Source organism: Panthera onca, chromosome E1, assembly GCF_046562875.1.
Source record: "Panthera onca isolate mPanOnc1 chromosome E1, mPanOnc1 haplotype 2, whole genome shotgun sequence".
NCBI classification, from domain to species: Eukaryota; Metazoa; Chordata; class Mammalia; order Carnivora; family Felidae; genus Panthera; species Panthera onca.
The window spans coordinates 42,030,070-42,049,686 of NC_138352.1; the positions used below are offsets into that span (position 1 = coordinate 42,030,070).

Consider the following 19,617-nt stretch of genomic DNA (forward strand, 5'->3'; position numbering starts at 1 on the left):
ATCACAAGATTTAATTCACATTAAACTAAAATAATTAGACCTTTCCATGACAAGAACATTGCCACAGCACAGAAAGCCGAAAGATCATAATGGTTTTTAGAAGAGCGGACTATATATAATATATATATATATATAAAATATATATGTATAATAATATATATAATATATATATTATATAAAATATATATTTATATTTACATATTTCCTTTTTTTTTGTTTTGTTTAAGTAATCTCTACACCCAATGTGGGGCTCAAACTTACCACCCTGAGATCAAGAGTCACATGTTTTTCCAACCGAGCCAGTCAGGCACCCCAGAAGCGTTCTTTAATCAGAATCCTGATGTGGTACACTGTGAGGCACCCTTTTCCCTGCCTTAACTACTCAAAGCTATAAGCTACCTAACATTTTTAGAGTAATGTCTTTTAACTGCAAGACAGCCTTGATTCTCCCACTTAAACAAGTATTTTTCTTCATCCTTGCCCCAATAAGAAGCAATGCAAGACACCACATTTGGCAATTGGTAGTAGCTGTTACATGGTGGCTAAAGGTAATGAAACCATGATAAGGTATCACTACTCTAACAATTCTTTGACCAAAGAGAAATTTCTAATTACTGCTCTCAAATCCTCACTTTCCTCCTTATCCACTGCCGCTCAAAATAATAATCTTTTATATAGATCCTCGATTCCAGGAATTTGTCCATCTAATCTAAACATTCAAATTTATTGACATTAACACTCACAAAAATAGAGAACTGTACAATGAACCCCCATGTATTGGTCACCCAACTATAATCATCATCAACCCTCAGCCATTTTTAATTCACCTATACCCTTAACCTAGCTCTATAGATTCTTTCATTCCATTAAAAAAAATGGGAAAATATACATAAAATTTACCATTCAACTTTTTTTTAAAAGTAGGCTTCAAGAACAGTGTGGAGCCAAACATGGGGATTGAACTCACAACCATGAGATCAAGACCTGAGCTGAGATCAAGAGTCAGACGCTTAAGCAAATGAGCCACCCAGGCACCTGTACCATTTAACCATTTTTAAGTATACAATTCAGTGGCATTAAAGGCATTCACAATGCTGTCTGTGCAACCATCACCACCATCCATCTCCAGAATTTTTTCATCTTCCCAAACAGAAACTCTGTACCATTAAGCAATAATAATACTCCTTTCCTCCCAAACCCTAGTAACCTCTAATCTAATTTCTGTCTATGAATTTGCCTACTCAAAATGTCTCATAAAAGTGAAATCATACAGTATTTATCCTTTTGTATCTGGCTTATTTCACTTAGTATAATGTTTTCAAGGTTCAACCATGTTGTAGTGTGTATCAGAACTTCATTCCTTTTTATGGCTGACAAATACTCCACTGTATGTACATACCACAGTTTATCCATTTGTCTGCTGATGGACATTTGGGTTGTTTCCACCTCTTGGCTATTGTGACCCACTAGATTATTTTGAAGGAAATCAGAGGCATTTTATCATTTTCATTCATAAATATTTCATTGTGTTATCTCTAAAAGACTCTTACTATCTTTTTTATTGCCTGTAGGACTATTTTCTCTTTATTCTAACCTCCTTACCTTCATCTATACCATTCCATCTATACTAAAATAGCTTTTGCAAAGGTCACCAAAGACTGCCATTTTATCAATTCCAGTGGTCAGTTCCCAGGCCTCTTCTTACTAAATCTCTCTGTAGCATTTGAAACTGATCTTTTAAACACTTCTTCACTTCTGGGACACCACTCACTCCTAATTTTCTTCTTTCGTCACTGGCTGCTTCTTCTCAATCTCCTTTTTTGTCATTTTTCAACCTCTAAATGTTGAAATGCATCAGGAATTACATTTGGGGGGGGTGTCTTCTCTATCTCTTACTCTCTAAACGTTATCATCTGGTCTCAGGGATTTAAATACCAACTATTTGTGATGACACCTATATTTTTATATCTCCAACAAAGGACACTGAAGTCTATATCCCACTTAAAAATATAACATACATGTTGAATTTAACTTGATTCTTGTCATCTCTTGCTCAAGCCTACTCCTTCCTCAGTTTTCCTCACATTAAATGTTACCACCATTCACAAACAATTGCTCAGGCTGATAACCAAACTTGGGTTCCTCTTTCCCTCATACTCCATATCCAATTCATTAGCAAGCCCAGGGAAAAGTCCTCATCTGGAAGTTCTTCAATTTAATCGCACTTTCACTTCAAATTTAATCTTGCCCTATTGTCATTTTTACTTAACACGACATTCCTCAACTAAATTGCTTATTATTTGCAGTTTTCCTTTAAGATTTATTCTTTTTTCTTAAATTACTTTTTTTTTTTTTAATTTGAGGGAGAGAGAGAGAGATAGAGAGCGCACAGGGGAGAGGGACAGAAGGAGGGAGAGAGAACCATAAGCAAGCTCCGCACTCAGCAAAGAGCCTGACGTGGGGCTTGATCCACAATCCTGGGATTATGACTTGAGCCAAAATCAAGAGTCAGACACTTAACAGACTGAGCCATGCAGGTGGCCCTCCATGTTAAACTAACAAGGCATGGAAACAATCCAACTGAATCATTTGTTATGGTATGGGGGTTTTTCAGAGTTCATGTATAGAAATGTACATGACTGTTTCCATTCTGCATTCCAGCAAGTTGAGAGGATACAAACTCCCTGGTGAATTTATACTCCCTAGTTTTGCAATAACAGAAGTCAAGGATAATACCTGAAGCATTTAAAGCATTAGCAGGAGGGACTTCAGGTAAGAGAGTACAGAATGAAAGGATTATTAGACACTAGAATGTCTAGGTCATGAAAGGAAGTTGTACAGTCTCTCCTACTCAATAGATCAAACCACATGGTTGAATTATATGCTTTCTGGATGGCTCTTCAAAGAGTGATTAACTTAACATGGAATGTGTCCTATATATTACATAGAATTCATATAAATTCTTCTTCTTTTAAAAAAAAATTTTTTTTAACGTTTATTCATTTTTGAGACAGAGAGAGACAGAGCATGAACAGGGGAGGAGCAGAGAGAGAGGGAGACACAGAATCTGAAACACGCTCCAGGCTCTGAGCTGTCAGCACAGAGCCCGACGCGGGGCTCGAACTCACGGACCGTGAGATCATGACCTGAGCCGAAGTCGGACGCTTAACCGACCAAGCCACCCAGGCGCCCCTAAATTCTTCTTCTTGAGTTTGGAAACCACCTGTCCAGGCTTATCGCCCTCTCAACTCACCAATCCTGAGCATGGTTACTGGCTTCCTGAGGTGGGAGTGGGCTGGCTAATCGAGACACCTGAATCCAGACCGCATCATATAGGTCCTTCTTCCGGGTATGCACAGTACATGGAACAATCAGTGGCATTCCAAAGAGGCTGGGGCGATTCTTCTGAGATGAAAGGAAATACAGTTCTGTCCTCATCTGTATGTACAAACAAGAGAAGAAAGGGCTGAGAAGACAGGCCTTTGATTCCTCCCTTTCATTCTAAGAGCCAATAACAGGCAACAGTATCATTTTCAAAGTAGTCCCTACCACACTTCTCTTTATTTATAAAACCACGTTTAATTAATATAGAGAATATGGTTATTTAGAGTGGAAGGTTGAAGATTGAAGTATTGCCAGTTTTAGAATTGCTATCAAACTTTTCAGCATTTAGTATTTTCAAACTAGTTTTCTCTGATAAATATTTCTCACACACACAGAACCACATGTAAAAACTAGTAATAGTTTCCTAACTCAAGGTTTTTAAAAGCACTTAAAATCCTTTCTCTAGAAAGGATGCCAGTAAACCAAACTGCCTCAAAACACAATTTTCTAATAAGGTGTTGACAGCTGTTGTTAGAGCAGCAATTCCTAAACTGTTGGGAAGATATGAAACCCAGCCATTTAATGTTATAACAACTTATGCACCTTCCTAAAAGTAGCTGAGCTGACTTTAGTCTTTTTTGTTTTTTTTTAATTACGTAATAGAATAAAAGTAAAGTAAACTTCAAAAATATTTGCTTTTAGTATGTTAAGAAGATTCCTTAATATAGAGATACTGCACAGAAGTAGCTTGGAAATGGCTGTTTAATAAAACAAAAGTTTAGTATAATAAAAGGTTGACTGCAATTAAGGATTACTCAAAAAACTGCTGAGCACTTGGACATTTAATTCTTTAAGTGTGGTCTTTGTGTAGTAGTTAGAGAAGCTAAATCAATAACTTACAAACTCACCAACAGTTAGCTAGTTTCTTAAAGACTTCTATTTCAGATTCTCAAGCATTTTATCTTGCCATTATTCATTTTTTAAATTAAACCCTTTTTTTTTAAAGATCTTATTTTTAAGTAATCTCTACACCCAACATGGGGCTCAAACTTACAACCATGAGATCAAGAGTTGCATGCTCTACCAACTGAGCTAGCCAGGCACCCCTTGCATTATTCATTTAAGCTTAGCTAAATACATGATTCTAAGACTGTATTTCATGTGCTGATGTTCTTATAAGACTCACAGTTGATACGTGGACAGAATTCAGAATAACTATTTTTCAAAAACCTAAAAACAGGGGCACATGGGTAGCTCAATCAGTTGAGCATCTTACTCTTGATTTCAGCTCAGGTCGTGATCTTGTGGTCATGAGATCAAGCCCTGCATCAGGCTCTGTGCTGGATGTGGAGCCTGTTTAAGATTCTCTCTCTCCCTCTCCTTCTGCCCCCCACCCCTGTGTGCACACTCTCTCTCTAAAAAAAACAAACCAATAAAACAAAAATCTAAAAATATAGGTTAATTCTTCTCTCCTTAAACTTCTACTGTTCTTCCACTCTCTCAGCAGATGACTTATTTTACTAAATAAATGAGATCATCTAAGCAATGACCTCTTCATTCCTCAGTGTAGCTCTTTTCTAAACCCACAAAAAATTTTCATCCTCTTGAAGGTAACTTCTCCCAGTAGCACTGGGAGATACTACTCAGTTCCTCATGGGAATAACACTCCCAGCTTTCCTATACCAGAAATCCTCCTTTTGCTCTCTCCTAACAACTTTTCCTCCCAGCTGGAAAAACTCATTTGGCCCAACTGTTCAAAGGAGTTTTGCTCCATTTCTTTACTTGGTTATACTGCAAAACTTCAATTTTCACTCTTTCGATTTCTCTGGTCCATGTAAACCACTTCTTTCTTTTTTCCTTTAAATTGACTTTTCCTTTATTTGTCACATCAATACCGTTTTCCCATTTCTCTATTTTCTGAATATTCTTGCCTAGGTTGCCTTGTCTCATTCTTATTCATCTTTTACCTTGTAGAAAGGAGGAGACAAAAAATAAACTACTTTCAAAGTAATTCAATCATGAGATCAGAAAGGTCTGAAAGAAGGTGGCAATAAAAATGAAGAAATGGTAAATTCAAGTAGTATTTTAAAATAAGATATTAAGGGGATGGGGCCCCTGGGTGGCTCAGTTGGTTAAGCATCTGATTTTGGCTCAGGTCATGATCTCACAGTTCGTTGAGTTCAAGCCCTGCGTTGGGCTCTGTACTGGACAGCTCAGAGCCTGGAGCCTGCTTCGGATTCTGTGTCTCCCTTCCACTCTGCCCCTCCCCAACTTGTGCTCTTTCTCTCAAAAATGAAAGAATAAACTTAAAAAAAAAGAAAAGAAATTAAGGGTTGCCTGGATGGCTCAGCTCGTTGACTGTCGGACTTCAGCTCAGGTCATGATCTCATGGTTTGTGAGTTCAAGCCCCCATATCAGGCTCTGCTGTCAGCACAGAGCCCACTTAGGATCCTCTCTTCTCCTCTCTCTCTGCCACTACACCACTCGTGCTCTCTCTTTCTCTCAAAAAATACATTGTTTTAAAAAAAAAGAAGAAATTAAAGGGCATAGTGATATACTGAATATAGGGTTTTAGAAGAAAAGGGGAGAAAAAAATCTAAGGATACTCTCAGCCTTTAGCTTTTAGATGGAAGAATGGTGTTGCCTTTCACAGAAATAATAGGAAAAGGGACTTGACTTGAGACAGACAGATGGTAAAATCAATTTTAGGTATTCCTAAAGCACCTGTCTAGATCATGAAAGAAACTGGAAATCGATAACTGGTTAAAAGGTGAAAATTAAGAGTTGACAATGTGGCTTTATGGTCTAATAATTACAAAAAAACTGTATATAATGCTTTAGCACTTACCAAGTGCTCTATAAAACATATTCATGAAAATTCAAGAGAGTGGTTTTCCAAGACTTTTTAAAAAGTACATGAGAATTCTTTATTTATGATATGATAATACTTGGTTAAAAAAAAGAGAGAGAGAGACATAGGGAAATGCTGATGGGAGTAGTTGGAGCTGTACTTAAAGCCAATACCAAGTACAAATGGATGCCTTAATTCTCTATCCACTCATATAATCCCATACAATCCCGTCTAGAACGTGGCCCATAGAACGTCATCTACGTTGTCAGGTGCTCACTTTAAGTCATGAGTTATTAATTCAAAAGGGTAGACAAGTACATTTTAAAGAATTATCACAAAGCAAATAGCTGTATAATCACTAGTCAAGACAGAATACAGCTAGCACTCCAAAAGCCTCCCTCTGCTTCCTCCCAATCACAATTTCTTCCTTCCTTCAAAAGTTCAGTTTTTCTAATTTTATGGTAATCACTTCCTTGCTTTTTCTTTATAGTTTCATAGGCTACGCATAAAAACAGTAAATTTCATTTTCCCTGTTTTTAAAGTTTTTATTTATAAAAAGAATCATATGTCTTATATTTCTTTTGTGTCTGGCTTCTTTTCCACATTAGGTTTATGAAATTCATTTATGTTGGGTACAACTCTAAATTCATTCATTTTCATTGCTGTAGAATATTCTATCATATGAATGTCTCAACTTCCTTATCCTTTTTCTACTACTAATGGACATTTAATGTTTTTATTTTTTGTTTTCAGCTTTGGGCGATTACAGATAATGCTGCTAATGCTAATGCTGCTGAATGAATATTCTTGTACATATCTCCTGATACACACGTCTGTTTGGTAGATGCTTAAAAAGGAGAATTGCTTACCTTTAACTAGAAAACTACTTTCCAAAAGAGCTGTATTAACTTATACTCTTATTAGCAGTGTATGAGAGTTCCTGTTGCTCAAATATCCTCATCATCACTGTTAATCAGTTTAAGCTGCTCTGGTGGGTGTGCAGTGATATGCTAATGGAGCTTTAATTTGTATTTCCCTGGTTAGTAGTCTGGCTGATCACTTTTTCATATGGTTACTGGCTATTTGTATATCCTTTCTGTGAAGTGCTTATTTAAAATTAACCATTTTTTATTCAAAAATTTTTTTTATTTGAGAAAGGGAGAGACAGAATAAGCAGGGAAGAGGGGCAGAAGGAGAGAGAATCTTTAGCAGGCTCACACTCAGCACAGAGCTGAGGCTCAACTGTGGGGCTCAATCCCACAACCCTGGGATCATGACCTGAGCCAAAATCAAGAGTCAGATACCCAACTGACTCAGCCACCCAGCGCCTTGAATTGTTTTTTAATGATTTATATGAGTTCTTTATATTTTCTAGATTGAGTCTTTTTGTGGTTATAGGAGTGGCAGACATCTTTGACTCCAAGGCTTGCCTTTCTATGCAATGGCATCTTTTGATGGAACTAAAGTTCTTAATTTTAATGATGTCCAATTTATTAATCTTTTCCTTTATGGTTAGTGCTTTTTGTGTCCTATTTAAGTAGTCTTTTCCTACATCAAGGTCATGAATGTATTCACCTATTATCTTCTAGGAGCTGTTTTATTGTTTTGCTTTCATATTTAGTTCTGTAGTCCACCTGGAATTGAACATTATGTGGTAAGAGGTAGGTGTCAAGTTTCATATGGCTATTCAATTATCTCAGCACCATTTACCAAGAAAATTGTCTTTCTCTCACTGCTCTGCAATGCTATCTTTGTTATAACTCAAATGTTCATACATTTGTGAATCTGTCTCTGGGTCTCTATTCTAAACCACTGTTAACTACTTGTCTTTTCTCATACCAATATCACAATGTCTTAAGTACTTAAGTGTTATAAAATAATTGTAATATCTTGTAGCTCAATTCGTCATGCTTTACTCTTCTTCAAGAGCGTCTTGGTTATTCCAGTGCTTTGTATTTCCACATTTTTTTTTAATTTTAATTTTTTTTTACTTTTTTTTATTAAAAAAAAATTTTTTTTAATTTAGTTTGAGAGAGAGAGAGAGCAGAGGAGGGGCAGAGAGAGAAGGAAAGAGAGAATCCCAGGCAGGCTCCGTGCTGTCAGCACAGAGCCCGATGCAGGGCTCGAACTCATGAACCATGAGATCATGACCTGAGCCAAAACCAAGAGTCAGACGCTTAACCAACTAAGCCACCCAGTGCCCCCGCACCCTGTTTGTTTAAGTTTCTTTATTTTGATAGAGCACAGGAGGGGCAGAGAGAGAGAATAATTTTTTTACTTTTTAAGTAAGCTCTGTGCCCAACATAGGGCTTGAACTTATGACCTCAAGATCAAGAGTCCCATACTCAACTGAATGAGCTAGCAGAGGTGCCCCTCTGCTTCCACATTTTAGCATCAGCTTATCAAGTTTACATACACGAGCATACATACATATAGTAAGCATTTATATTGGGATTGTGCACTGAATCTGTAGATGAGTTTGTGAAGAACTCAGATCTTTGAAATATCTGGTCTTCTAATCCATGAACATGGTCTATTTCCCTCAAATATTTATTTGAGTCTTCTTTAATTTTTATCAATATTTTTATTGCTTTCCATATAGATACCTTGTGTATCTGTTGCAGTTTATTTCTAGGTACTTAAATCTAATGACAAGTGCTATCAGTAAATCTCATTAGTGAACAGCAGAGGGAGAAGCAGAAGATCATGTAAAGATGGAGGCAGAGATTGGAGTTATGAGATAAGAAATGCCTATGGAAGTTGGAAGAGGCAAGGAAGGATTCTCCCCTAAAGCTTTTGGAGGGAGCACAGCCCTGGTGATTTCAGATGTCTTGAGATACCTATAGAACTATGAAAGAATAAATTTCTGTTGTTTTAAGCCATGAAATTTGTGCTAATTTGTTACAGCAGTCCTAGGAAACAACTTGTTTTTACCCAAGAACGTTCCTGTTTCTCTCCAAAAAAACCAACCAACCAACCAACCTCCAAATACATCCATGCTTACATGGCAGAGAAGATGTACATGCCTACATGAAAATATGAGAGACACAAACTTTTAAAAAGGAAGTAGTATTTGGATGTAGCAGCCATCCTGTTGCTGCTTAATATGAGTGAGGAATGACACTTCAAATTTTTAAAAAATGTTTATTCATTTTGTGTGTGTGTGTGTGTGTGTGTGTGTGTGTGTGTGTGAGAGAGAGAGAGAGAGAGAGAGAGAGAGAGAGAACAAGTGGGGGAGGGGCAGAGAGAGAGGGAGACACAGAATCTAAAGCAGGCTCCAGGCTCTGAGCCATCAGCACAGAGCTGACACAGGCTTGAACCCACAAATTGTGAGATCATGACCTGAGCTGAGTCGGACACTTAAACGACTGAGCCACCCAGACGCCACTGAGGAATGGTATTTCATACAATGGCCAGCATGTGTGATACTAAATCCTGGCTCTGATCACTTACAATAACACCCTGAAAGTGAACACAATGAAGAGGCTTCAAAGACAGAAAGTGGCTATGTTTCACAAATGACATTGGTTAAGATGAGCAGTAAGTTGCCTAATTTAAACTAACCATTTTTCGGTGGACTGCAATGATGTAGCCTGTAAAGGAATTGTCAGGAAGAGATGGCATATGACCATTCACCATTCCATTTGTGAAGTTCTTCTCAGTTCCACATGGCACAACAGTGTTTGGCATTCCATTGGGTATAAACATTGGTCGGGGCAAGTCTCCATTGGTTGTTAGGGTCAACATTCCATTTGTAGATGGGGAAGAGGAGAAATCTACAAATTCATAGATAAATACAGCATCATAAGCTTGTGGTGTTTTCATCTTTGCTCTTTTCTCAAATAATGTGGGGACCAAGACCACTGTAGTAGAGTCTCTTTTAGCAAAGGACAGGGAGAAATCACAGTTCAAATAATAATTCTGGACTGACTGGAAGATTTTAATTTCAGATTTTCCTTCTATAACTCACACTTAAGATGAAATGACAAAGCAAGAATAACTGCTGGAAGTATAAGTAAAAAAAAAAAAAGTTGCTTTTCTTTTAGTTTTCTGAAAAGTAGAAGTAAAATTTTTGTAAGAATCTTTATCAGCATCATACTGTCACATACAAATAGTTCTGCCACTTGTTTTCTTTTCCCTCTCTACGAATTCATTTCTCTATTCCCCTAAAAATGTTCAGTTAAAAACAACAGTCTCTAGCTAGATGTTCCTTTATTTTTTCATTTTAGTTTTTAAAAAAATATTTTTTAGATTAGTTTTAGATAAAGAGGAAAGTACAGATTTCGTATTTGTCCCCAAAAATGCAAAGCCTTCCCCATTAGCAACATCCCCCCAACCAAAGTGATATATTTGTTACAAATGATGAAAGATGCCTTTTAAATTTAAATTATATTAAAAATGTATTTCTCTTAGTCTCAACAGTGCTCAACAGTCCATATGACTTGTGAATATTCTATTGGATGGAAAAGATTACAGAAAATTTCCATCATTGCAGACAGTTCTATTGAACAGTGATTATCTAAACAAAAAAGCAGTATTAAATCATCCATCAACCCACTATCGATACTCTACTAAGTGCCAACAAGAGGAGCCTCATTCTCTATGAGGCCCTTTATAGTCAGGAAATAAACCTAATTATAAGCAGTATGAAGAATAGACCAACAATGTTAATGGTCAAAAAGATTTAATTGATAACCATATCAAACCACATGCATATTAAATAGATTCTTTTTTTGTTATTTCCTACCCCCACTTAAATAGATTCTTTTTGTCATGTTTATTGTTTTATTCTCTGATAGTATATTATATATCTCTCACACCATTTGTTGCCATGTTAGTATCAGATAAAAGAATTAAGAGATCTGAATTCCAGTGGTAGACTTAGTTAAACAAGCATCTGCTTGTCACTTACATTGCCTGAATTTTAGGTTCCTCATCTAAAAAATGAGGAATCTGAGCCAAATGATCACCAAGGTTTCCATCAGTCTCCAAAATTCTTTTGCCTGAATATCCTTAGCCCAAATAAATATAAACCCTTAGGCCAATATTTTAAAGCCGAAATAACGAGAAGGAGCTCTAGTTCTACTTTACCTGTCTGTGTTGGACTAGAAGCTGAAATTGGAGATCCAGGAATGGGAATTTCAAATGCACACAAAAATCCACTCACTGAGAGTCTCACTTTTTGGTTGTCTTGAGGGAAATTCTACAGAAAAAGAGGATGAGAAAGAGGAAATGTTTCATATAAAATGGAAAATCATTTGAAACAAACGTCTTAGATGGTTTCACGAATAAAACAAACAAAATGACTGAATAACTTTTCTCAAACAGCTAAAAGATGAAAGCTTGATAAACTGACTGAAAACTAACCTCACTGACAAAACATGCTATCCCATTCCATAGGAAAGAAGTTGTTTTGAATAACTGATGGCTTAAGTTTTGTCCTTCATTTCAAGCATCTAAATCCCAAACCTCAGAGAGATCTTACCTTTGCATTACACATGAGAAAACATCAGTTGGGAGTTTGTTCAGAAAGCCCAAAGATGAATATGAATAATATCAATGGTAGGAGTTCAATTGAGGGTAGGCAATATATTATTATTTTATTAATTTTAATTTTTATTTATTTTTGTTTCAAGCTTTTACTTAAATCCTAGCTAGTTAATACATATATAGCGTAATATTAGTTCCAGGCAACGTATTTATTAAATTGCTTGCTTCTCCAGCTGGTATGCACGAAGAAGTGATTTATGTCAATTTGTCTTTGCTCTCTAACATCTTAGTGTGTTGAAAGGCCAGGTATATATATTCATAAATAAATAGTAAAAACATACATTTATAAATATGTAAAATACTTTAACCAAGGAAGAATTCTAGTAAGAGTGGTAATACAAAAACCTGTAAAGTGTAGCAGCAGTAGTCACTGGGGGAAATCTATACTGTAGTGATGTAGCTAGATTACTCCATACAGATAGCGCTAGGCTTATATTTCCCTTCTTTTAAAATGCCACTATCAGGGTACCTGGGTGGCTCAGTTGGTTAAGTTAAGTGTCCATCTTCAGCTCAGGTCATGATTTCATGATCATGGGTTTAAGCCCCGCATCAGGCTCTGTGCTGACAGCTCCCTGGAGCCTGCTTTGGATTCTGTGTCTACCTCTCTTTCTGCCCCTTCCCTGCTTACTCTCTTGTCTCTGTCTCTCAAAAATGAATAAAAATGTTAAAAAAAAAATTTTTTTTAATGCCACTATCATTATTACTTCTTTATGCTGGTAGATACCCTTTTTAAAGTTTCAGGGATGGGAAACTGTTAAATTTTGTTCATTCTTTGTTGTGTTTTGATATCCCCTTCAGTCATTTAATAATTAATTGAGAAAACTGTGATCTTTAAAGGATGGAATCAAGGGTATCCTAGAAAGAATAATCAATATTACCTTTATGTTGGACCCATGTACTTCTGCAAGAAGGATCTGTTCTGATTTAAGTCCACAGAGATCGCTCAGCTGTTTTTTTAAACCTGTGTACTTTTCATCCATATTCAGTCGTAGTCCATATCGTACAGGGGTAGTACCATCCAGCTTAATAACTAGTAAAGAGAAAACATCTTTTAAGTATAATGCACATTTCACTGAAAGCTCTACTGTGTGTGTGTGTGTGTGTGTGTGTGTGTGTGTGTGTGTGTGTGTGTCTTGGAAACAGCAAACGTTTCAGTCTAGAATTTTTATTTTACATGTAAACTACAACAGATGGTTGTATCATCAGGGATGATACTGAGTGAAATCATTATTTTTTGATGTTCATCTGATATAGAAGGGTGAGTGGTTTTGTAAGATTTTAAAGAGTTTCTGGCATGTTTGAAACTAACAGAGGTATCAATGGGCACAAGGCGTGGTCCCATGTTCCAGGGTCTGGAGTTCCTGCCTGAAATTACACTGTTGGATTATAACATGCTGACCAATTTTTATGATAATACATTATAATGTTTGTTTATTTGGGGGGGGGGGGCAGAGAGAGGGAGACACAGAATCCAAAGCAGGCTCCAGGCTCTGAGATGTCAGTACAGACCTTGATATGGGGCTCGAACCCATGAGCCATGAGATCATCCTGAGCCAAAGTCAGACACTTAACTGACTAAGCCACCTAGGGACCCCTATGAGAATGCATTATAAAGAAATGACTATACTTAGAAATTCAAATTCAGGCTACCTGATCAATGTAGAAGACATTGAAGTTAAGTAGATTTTCAGAACTTTGTGACCTACCTGTTATTTCTAAGTGCATATAACTGTCCATTGGTAGTGGCAAAGACAAAAAATTGAAAGGGTCAAATCGGACACTTATATGCCCACACGTTTTGCATCTGACTTGGGACCTCAGCTGCCCATGGAACAAATCCACAACAATCGATCTATTCCTTCTCAGATGGTTGTCCCATGCCTAGCAAGGAAAAAGGTCAGAGAGCTTTCTTTTTTCAAAATTCGAAAAATAATTATTTCTACATAAATTCAAATAAATTGGTTAAATATTTTAGGTTTAAATGCCAAGAATATAACCCTCTGAAACTAATGTAACATTATGTCAACTATACTCCAATAAAAAAAAAGAACATAATCCTTAATCTTCATTTAAGATATAGAAACTTTCTGCCTGCAAATTTACAATTCAGATATGTAATTTAAAATGTACTGGCCTACTGAGATAGGAGAGAAAACCAGTTCTTGATTAGAATGTGATTCTGTTCAACCTAAATGATATTAAATTCAGAGGGAAAATCCCATTTTTTTGTTCTTACCATGGTAACAATGATGAGAATTAAAGTTCTTTGTCCATTAAAGAGCAGATAAAACATACATATTCATCACTGTACACATCATTTTAGCAATTATGGGGACTCCTGAAGTTCTACTGAATAAGTCCTGCATCCTTTCCCATAAGTTTACAATGTAAAAAGGCAACATTTAAAATTTTTCATTAAAGATGCCTTGTTTTGGCATTACTGAACAAGAATCAAGCAGAGAAATATAAATTCTTTTACTTCCATAGTAAAATTTTGATCACAGAATAGTTTAGTTAGCATTCAACTTGTACAACACACATCTGTGGCCAGAACATTTTATCTATTGCTTACATTAGAAACTGAAAACTGACAAACCTCTGCAGCTACTTCCCAGTCTGGTCGGCCATCACTGTCCTTCAGTTCCACATAGGGCTTCTCATGGACTCGGTTAAGATCTTCATGGAGACCATCCAAGAGAAAAGCCAGAAGTTCTTGGGAGTCTTGTTGCTGGAACCCATTAAACCTGGGAGCATATTTTGCTATGGTCCACTATAAATATAACAGAATCAAACTCATTATTTGCTACCCCATAAAATTTGGAATGAACATGCCCCATAATTCAATCAGAGGCATTTTAAGAAGATAAAGTATTTAGTCTGCCTCCATTTCAGCAAATATATTTGGAATAATCATGAAATCTCTCATGTCTTAATTTCAAATGACCAAAAAAAAAAAAAAAAAAAAAAGGGAAGAAAAACAAAAAAGTATTTTCATTAATTCTGTGTCCCAGTTCAGTATCATATAAGCAAAAAGTTCTTTAGGTACACAGACATTATTTAAGACAGGTAAAGACAGAAATATATATATATATATATATATATTTTTTTTTTTTTTTTAAGGTTTTTATTTTGAGAAAGACAGAGACAGTGTGAGCAGGAGAGTGGGAGAGAGAGAAAGGGAGAGAGAGAAATAATCCCAAACAGGCTCCACACTGTCAGCACAAAACCCAATAAGGGGCTTGAACTCCCGAAACTGTGAGATCATGACCTGAGCCGAAATCAAGAGTTTGAGACTTAACTGACTGAGCCACCCTGACACCCCAAGACAGAAATATTAAAATAGCATTTGCTTTCATTGAAAAATTCCTGTTACAGTTTTCTTTTACAGTTAACCTATCTAGTCTTATAACCTTTTATTACTAGAGGCAGAATAGCCTCGTGTTTAACTCTGAGGACTTACTATCTTGTAATCTTGGGCAAACTATTTAACTGCTCTGAACCTTAGTTTCCTGAGCCATAAAATGAAGATAATAAAATGAAGATAATATAATGCTTTATATTACAGGACTGTTTAGAAGATTAAAGGAGTTAATACACACAAAATATCATTAGAATAGTGCCTGGAACATGAAAAGATGCTCAACATCGCTCCTCATCAGGGAAATACAAATCAAAACCACACTCAGATATCACCTCACGCCAGTCAGAGTGGCCAAAATGAACAAATCAGGAGACTATAGATGCTGGCGAGGATGTGGAGAAATAGGAACCCTCTTGCACTGTTGGTGGGAATGCAAATTGGTGCAGCCACTCTGGAAAACAGTGTGGAGGTTCCTCAAAAAATTAAAAATAGACCTACCCTATGACCCAGCAATAGCACTGCTAGGAATTTACCCAAGGGATACAGGAGTACTGATGCATAGGGGCACTTGTACCCCAATGTTTATAGCAGCACTCTCAACAACAGCCAAATTATGGAAAGAGCCTAAATGTCCATCAACTGATGAATGGATAAAGAAATTGTGGTTTATATACACAATGGAGTACTATGTGGCAATGAGAAAGAATGAAATATGGTCCTTTGTAGCAACATGGATAGAACTGGAGAGTGTGATGCTAAGTGAAATAAGCCATACAGAGAAAGACAGATACCATATGTGTTCACTCTTATGTGGATCCTGAGAAACTTAACAGAAACCCATGGGGGAGGGGAAGGGAAAAAAAAAAAGAGAGAGAGGTTAGAGTAGAAGAGAGCCAAAGCATAAGAGACTGTTAAAAACTGAGAACAAACTGAGGGTTGATGGGGGGTGGGAGGGAGGGGAGGGTGGATGATGGGTATTGAGGAAGGCACCTTTTGGGATGAGCACTGGGTGTTGTATGGAAACCAATTTGACAATAAACTTCATATATTGAAAAAAAAAAAAAAGAATGGTGCCTGGAAGTGGTTAAGTTGTCAAATTTTTAGCTATTATGATTATTAATTTAAACTAAGTTTAAAGTTTTTGTATTATTTTTAAATAAAGATAAAAAATAACCCTAACTTTACTACATATGATATTAATGCAAAATTTGTATCCATGAATTTCAGTAATTAAATTCTTTCAGTTTTTTTAAATTCTACAGATAGAATTAATTACTTTAGTAATGTCAAAAATATATGGAGTATCATTAACTAGACTCAGAGGTATATCTTGCAGTTAGAATACTGTTAATAGTAAAGGACTAACAATGGAAGATTTACTATACATACAAGTAAGATATCTGATAAATTAGTAAACTGAATGACATTCCAAATTTAGACTGTGACTTTGTTTCCCAGTATTTTGCATACATCTGAACAAGTAAAAGTATTTGACATCTATGTCTAGTGAAGGATCTAAAAAACATTAGTTAAACTAAAACTAAAAAAGCTAAACATAAAAAGCATGTGGAGAAAAAGAATTACTTAAACAACTGCTTAGGACTTAAATACTTTCATATTATTTTAATCTGCTTACCCGAAGCTTTAATGGGGCGACATTCTTCTGAGTTCCACTCCAAAGTTCCTGTACTAAATCCCCATAGCACTTAGCCATATGCCCCTTCATACCAATGGGATTTGTCCTAGAAGTTTAAAGAGGAGAATTTTTGCCAAAGATTCTCATAAATCACAATCACAGAAATGCCTAGCATCTATTTTCTCACATCAAAATATCTTTTTTAAACAAGTATGTCTTTCCCCTCATTTCATACTAAATAGGGCAAATACGACTTTTGGGTTCATATCAAAATTATAAAGAGAATATATATATGAATCAGGAAATATTATTACCTGTTGAGTTCATAAAGATGTCTCCCTGAGATAAAATACTGTGTCAGTGGCTGTGTGTTACTAACACACTGGATGCTTGAGTTCATGAAGCATGTGTTTCCCAGGTTACTCAGACCTGTGGCTCCTTTTTCTGTGGGAACTGGAACAAACAATATGAGAAAGAAGCTTAGCTATAGTAAGATGTCACAGACCAAACAGTTACTTGTATTTGATGCAAAGATTTTTAAAATTCTTTCAGTTGGCTAAATGGGGCTAATACTTCTTTATCCAGTCTTGGAATGCTAAAAGTAGAGAAGGTTTTTCATGGGATGTCACTGGCAATCATGATAATCCAAGTTCATTTGTGATCTAAAAGTAGCAATGATTCTCTTTAACTGCTATGATAGTTTTTTTTTTTAATTTTTTTAAATGTTTTTATTTATTTTTGAGACAGAGAGAGACAGAACATGAGCAGGGCAGGGGCAGAGAGAGAGGGAGACACAGAATCCGAAGCAGGCCCCAGGCTCTGAGCTGTCAGCACAGAGCCTGACGCGGGGCTCAAACTCACGGACTGTGAGATCATGATCTGAGCTGAAGTCGGATGCTTAACTGACTAAGCCACCCAGGCACCCCTGCTATGATAGTTTTTTAGAATTCAAACAATTCTCTCCTAGTATCGGGTCTCTAAAAAGATATAAATTATTTAATTGTGAGGTTAGAAAAAATGTGATGCTTCAGGAAAAAGTAAAGTAAAAGGGGAACTAGTTCACTTTTGAACTAGAAGGCCAAAAGTTGTTAACACTTCAATAGATAAGAAAATTAAAAAAAAAAGAAGGAGGAGGAGGATGAGCATAAGCAGAGGAAGAAGAAGAGGAAGAAGAAGAAGAAGACGACGACTTTTAAGATCATCTCTTTAAAAATAATACATCAGAGACTTACCCTTGTGTCTATCTATTTTACTACTGTTTGCTATAAAGGACATTTCCTCAGGCCAACTCATATCTTTATTGCGAACTGGAAAGACAGAAAATGTGTTAATTTGTTATCTATATCCATTTAATTGCTTCTGTTTTTTTTTTTTTTTTTGAAAAGAGTTTATTTCTAAATAAACCAGAAACTGAAAAAAAGGGGTTAATTTTGTAATTGATTCTAAAACTATTCCAACTCTATATTGGGGACTTTACAGTCACTTAATTAGAATTCATTAGTAAGCTATTCCCTCAATTACCTGCCTGAATTAAAATTATACTCAAGTATCGATAAATGTAATTAAAGCTCTTAAACTCAATGCATTAGAATTATCACAATTCCTTCTTAAATTGTGACAACTGTTAGAGTAAAACTCTATTTTAATACAAAGGCAGCTATCAATGTTTCCAAAAATCTTGATGGGAAAAGACACATTTTAAATTTTCAATGACACATGCATGCCACTATGTAAATGTACATGTGAATATACAAGTAAGCTTTGTTGGTGAGTGACCAGTGTTGATGACTAATGAAAGCCTGTGCCACTAACTGTGCCAGAAAGTTAGTTTTCTTACTCAAACTCAAAAAAAGCAGCTTGAAATTTCTAAGAAATTTTGTAAATTTATAACCAAATTCACTTGTTTCTACCCACCATTTCCATCCATTGCCAGCCAATGAATGTAGACATATTTTTCTTTTAAAGCAATCTTGATAGTATGTAGGATTACATAAGACCTTAATAGTTTTTCTTTACTATAATAGTTAGAAAAATTATAAAATGAATTATTGAGTAACTAAACCTTAAATTCTTTCCCTAAAATCTAATATAGATGCATGCTTCCATCTTGTACCTTCAATTACCAGATGCTGCTCATCCTGGATTTTCAAATATTCCAATCTATGATCCTCATCATCCAGAAGAGTAAGGTAATTCTGGTAAGGAGGAGGAAATGTTTTTGTTAAATTGATTACTAAATTTAAAACAAAATGGAAATAAAATAAAAATGAATGACAAACACATCCTTGAAGTTCTATAACTTATGTGACAGATATGTGGATATTATAGTTGTTCAGAAATATTAATAATTTAGTTGGCAACATGAGAGAAAAACAATGTCAACTTCATAAACAAATACTTTATGTCTCTAAAACAAAGTTATAACAGAATTTTGGGGAGATCAGAAGACTCACCATACATCAAACCAAAATTCACTGAGATTTAGATTTTCTGAAGCACTTACAGAACTTTTCTCTAGTACCTGGTATGAAATTCAGTAAACATGTTTGTGAACCAAAACTAGGGGTGTCTGGGTGGCTCAGTTGGTTAAGCATCTGATTTTGGCTCAGGTCATGATCTCATGGCTTATGAACTCGAGCCTGTGTTGGGCTCTGTGCTGACAGCTCAGAGTATGGAGCCTGCTTTGGATTCTGTGTCTTCCTCTCTCTCTCTCTGCCCCTCCCCTCTCATGTCCTCTCTGTCTCTCTCTGTCTCTCTGTCTCAGGTCATGATCTCACAGCTTGTGAGTTCGAGCCTGTGTTGGGCTCTGTGCTGACAGCTCAGAGCCTGAAGCTTGCTTTGGATTCTGTGTCTCCCTCTCTCTCTCTGCCCCTCCCGCTCATGTCCTCTTTGTCT

General features: G+C 36.1%; 1 protein-coding gene across 2 annotated transcripts in view; it reads right to left on the reverse strand.

Moving 5' to 3' along the window:
- USP32 (ubiquitin specific peptidase 32) overlaps window positions 1–19,617 on the reverse strand; it is a 233,469-nt gene that overhangs the window by 18,296 nt on the left and 195,556 nt on the right. For both annotated transcript variants that reach the window (XM_060646580.2, XM_060646581.3), the window contains exons 18-27: window positions 18,836–18,917; window positions 17,955–18,029; window positions 17,037–17,175; window positions 16,723–16,828; window positions 14,322–14,495; window positions 13,432–13,606; window positions 12,604–12,755; window positions 11,267–11,378; window positions 9,740–9,951; window positions 3,254–3,438 (exon numbers count right to left, since the gene is read on the reverse strand). In XM_060646580.2, the coding sequence (XP_060502563.1) occupies window positions 3,254–3,438; window positions 9,740–9,951; window positions 11,267–11,378; window positions 12,604–12,755; window positions 13,432–13,606; window positions 14,322–14,495; window positions 16,723–16,828; window positions 17,037–17,175; window positions 17,955–18,029; window positions 18,836–18,917 (1,412 nt within the window). The remainder of the gene's footprint in view (window positions 1–3,253; window positions 3,439–9,739; window positions 9,952–11,266; window positions 11,379–12,603; window positions 12,756–13,431; window positions 13,607–14,321; window positions 14,496–16,722; window positions 16,829–17,036; window positions 17,176–17,954; window positions 18,030–18,835; window positions 18,918–19,617) is intronic.